Source organism: Centropristis striata, chromosome 3 (assembly GCF_030273125.1).
Source record: "Centropristis striata isolate RG_2023a ecotype Rhode Island chromosome 3, C.striata_1.0, whole genome shotgun sequence".
Taxonomy (NCBI): domain Eukaryota; kingdom Metazoa; phylum Chordata; class Actinopteri; order Perciformes; family Serranidae; genus Centropristis; species Centropristis striata.
Window position 1 is genome coordinate 5,930,356 of NC_081519.1, and position 3,731 is coordinate 5,934,086.

General features: G+C 40.3%; 1 protein-coding gene across 1 annotated transcript; it reads right to left on the reverse strand.

Annotated features, from left to right (window-relative positions):
• Positions 1-1,442: 1,442 nt before the first annotated feature.
• LOC131966052 (green-sensitive opsin-like) lies at positions 1,443-3,469 on the reverse strand. The gene is made up of 5 exons (XM_059328543.1): positions 3,085-3,469; positions 2,819-2,987; positions 2,465-2,630; positions 2,099-2,338; positions 1,443-1,990 (listed from the first exon to the last, which is right to left on the reverse strand). The coding sequence occupies exons 1-5, from the start codon at positions 3,467-3,469 to the stop codon at positions 1,892-1,894; spliced, it is 1,059 nt and encodes a 352-aa protein (XP_059184526.1). The 3' UTR covers positions 1,443-1,891.
• Positions 3,470-3,731: the final 262 nt, after the last annotated feature.

A 3,731-nucleotide genomic window follows, 5' to 3' on the forward strand; every position in this document is an offset into this window, starting at 1 on the left:
GGCTCAGGACCATAAAGAAATATGCCTCACAACTACAAAAAGACACATATCAACAAAAAAAGAGGCAAAACCCACCACAAAGTCTGCGTATTTTGCTTCTTTTGCATATCTGGGGGCCTAATTTCTCATAATCATACAGTCATGGAAACATTTTTTAGACCATCCTTGTTTTCTTCAGTGTCTTGTTCATTCTAATGCCTGGTACAACTAAAGGTACATTTGTTTGGACAGATATGATGATAACAACAAAAAACAGCCCATAAGAGTTTAATTTAAGAGCTGATATCTAGCCATTTTCCATGGTTTTCTTGATAATAACCAAAATCATTATCAAGAAAATAATGACCAAAAAGAAAACCATGGAAAATGGTTAGATATCAGCTCCCAAATTAAACTCTATGAGCTATTTTTTTGTTATCATTATATTTGTCTAAACAAATGTACCTTTAGTTGTACCAGGCATTAAAATGAACAAGTAACTAAGGAAAACAACGGTCTAATAATTTTCCATAACTTTAGATGGCCATACTTTAGTATTGACAGAAAGCTCCATCACATGGTGCAACAGCACTCTTCTGAAGCTCAACATCAGCAAGACCAAAGAGCAAAGCCGGCAGAATCAATAAGCTAGTTAGGAAGACCAGCTCTGTGCTCAGGCTAGAACTGAATAGTATGGAGGCATTCATGGCATCTGACATGTAAAGTCAGACCACTACCAAAAGACACTGATTCCAACTGTGTACCTGTTGGCTTCTTCCTCAAGTAAGATACAGTAATTTATCTCATTCACACAGATAATTCATTGTCTTTTGAATCTACCGACTAATTACTAGGGCATTAATATACATTTGCAGCCACTTTAGGTGTTTGGGCTTAAAGGCTTAAAAGCTACTAGTGTTAAATTTCTGATTTGATTCTGAATAAGTCTGCCATGTGTTGTCTTATCATATCTCAGGAAGTGTCTGTTGCTTTAAATGTGTGATCACATAAAGTAACAAATTACTACAATTCTAACACGGCTTATTGGCAGAAGGTGCTGTTCCTGTAATGCACTCTGTTCATTGGGTCCCTTTACAGGATTCACAAAGGATTAAGACAGAGGATTAGAGTAGACCTGTCTCTTCTGCGTGATTCTCCCGTGATGAGAATATCAGGAGGAGGAGGTTACATTGAATGTGCAATAGTTTACATTTATAGATTTAAGGTGATATGTTCTTTTTTTCCATCAAAGGGTTTTAGTTTTCACTTGTTCAATTCGAGGATTGTGGATGTTTGATATCACAAAACTGTGATTTTATACTTTGTTGTAAACAGCAGTTAATCAGGTCAGCAGGTATAGTTCAGAGTCAAATGAACACAGGAGTACATTCATTTTAATGCATGCATTTATTATCTATTCCAACCTATATATTTTTGTCTTTTTCATAATATACATGAAAATGATGCCACTGGTTGACCAGCAAAACACATAATTACAAGAAAATAGAGCACACTTTCATCACAGCAGAAAGTGTTGTCACATTTTAGCAGGTTTATCTTGAGAGTTGAGGTGTTTGGAGTGTATTCCTGCACAGGGAGCCACATTCACACTCACATTCTCACTCACTCATATGCTCTTGCATATCTCGCGTGCACAGACACACACTTGCTGTTGAGGTTATTTTACTGTGCAAGATAACCTCAACAGCAACTGCATTTAATTACAATTGTTGATTTGTACATATAAACAGATGAGATTTATTTTCTCAGTGTGTTTGGTCCAGAGTCCGTTCATCAAATCCAAAAATCCATTTGGCAAAAGTTCAAGACTTTTTCTTTCACTGGATCTTTTTTAAAAATCTGGAAGGGATCAGTAAGAAAAATGTCCACAGATTTGAGGATGTCATTGTGATTAAGACACAGAGGACACTTCTGTCTTGCTGGCAGAGACTGAGGACTCATCCTCCACCATGCCACCCATTCCAACAGTGCTCAGCATGCAGTTACGGAACTGAAAAAGAGAGCAAAGACGGCAAAATCAGAAACGAGTTACATGGTTCAGGACTGAACAAAGAACAGGAAAGCAAATACTAGAAAAAAGACAATATACTGAACCAACCTGTTTGTTCATCAGCACGTAGATAACAGGATTATACAGGGCTGAGCTCTTAGCAAAGAAGGCGGGAATAGCTGCTGTCATGGCAGTGAAAGCTGCTCCCTTGTTCATGAAAATCCAACCGGCAAAAGATGCGTATGGCACCCAAGCTACCAGGAATCCAAAGACCATCAAGACGCACATGCGTGTCACTTCCCTCTCAGCCTTCTGGGTGGACTCTGACTCCTGCTGCATTGCTGCGGCCTGAAGTGTTGGAAATGAGAAAACATAATCAGAATTCACAGCAGAGACAGAAAAAAGCAACCATAGAATAGATGCATTTGCATTTTGAATAAGGTACACATTACATGAATGCTAAACTTCACTTACAGCTTTGACTGTCAGCACAAGGCTTCCATAAGTGAAGAAAATGATGAAGACGGGAACGAAGAAGTGAACGACAAACATGTACATGACGTATGACTCGTTGTTGAAGCCTGGAGCCAGAGTGTAGTAGTCAGGTCCGCAGGAGCACTGCATGCCCTCAGGAAGATACCTGTGTGAGGTTCAAGAAGAGAAATGGTTGCAAATCATTAACACTTCAACAAGTTCTGCATCTAAAGTATCTGCAAACCTCATAACTATGCTTCTACACTTTTGAGTGGTTTTTAATGTTTTTAAATCTAGATATTTTACGTCATATTTAGTAAATACAATATTTAAGTAAATACAAAGGTGATTTACCTGGACCAGCCAAACAGTGGGGGTCCAGCACATGCGAAAGCCATGATCCAGGTGAAAGCAACTCCAACTGCTGCATGAGTGCCGGTGAACTTGAAGCTTCCCATGGGTTTGCAGACAACGATGTATCTCTCAACAGCCAAGACTACCAGGGACCAGAGAGCGACTTCACCTGTGAAGAGAAAAGGCATCTTAGACAAGAGCTTCACAAATTCTCAGAGAGCCTTTCATGTCATTATAGCTGCTCTGTGGTAAAGTATACTTCATACCTCCAAGTGTGGCCATAAATCCCTCAACAGCACAGGCAGTGGCTCCAAGAATGAAGTAGCCGTTCACAGCAGATGTGATGGTGATGGTGAATCCAAAGGCGCACATGATCAGTCCGGCCACAGCCAGGTTGACCAGGATGTAGTTCAGAGGTTGCCGGAGCTTCTTGTTCTGAGCCGTAACCAACAGGGTCAGACCGTTGATGGGAGTTCCAGTGCAGATCAAGAAGAACATGTAGCAAGCTAGGAGCTTGTACATGATAGGATCTGCCAAATAGTACTGTTGGTATTCAAAAGGACTTCTAACAATCCCAGTCCTGTTGGACATGGGAATGTAGAAGTTCTTGCCTTCTGTGCCATTGGGCTCCATTCCTCCGTCCCAAGCCATCTTCAGATTACTTCTGTTGCTCAGTCGTTGGAAGTGTTGAGACACCTGTGCTGTCAGCCAACTCCTACAGCTTATGCTGCCGTCAGGGCTGTTATATACCCCACCCGGTTATCCTCAAAGTGTCAAAATCAGATTACACGAGGATTGTTGAGGAAATGACCTGCTCAAGTCAAGTTGATAATTGACTTTAAAAAAGGCTGAAATACAGTGACCTACCTACTAAGTGCTGCATTAGAGTATTTAATAATTTCTACTATGGGAA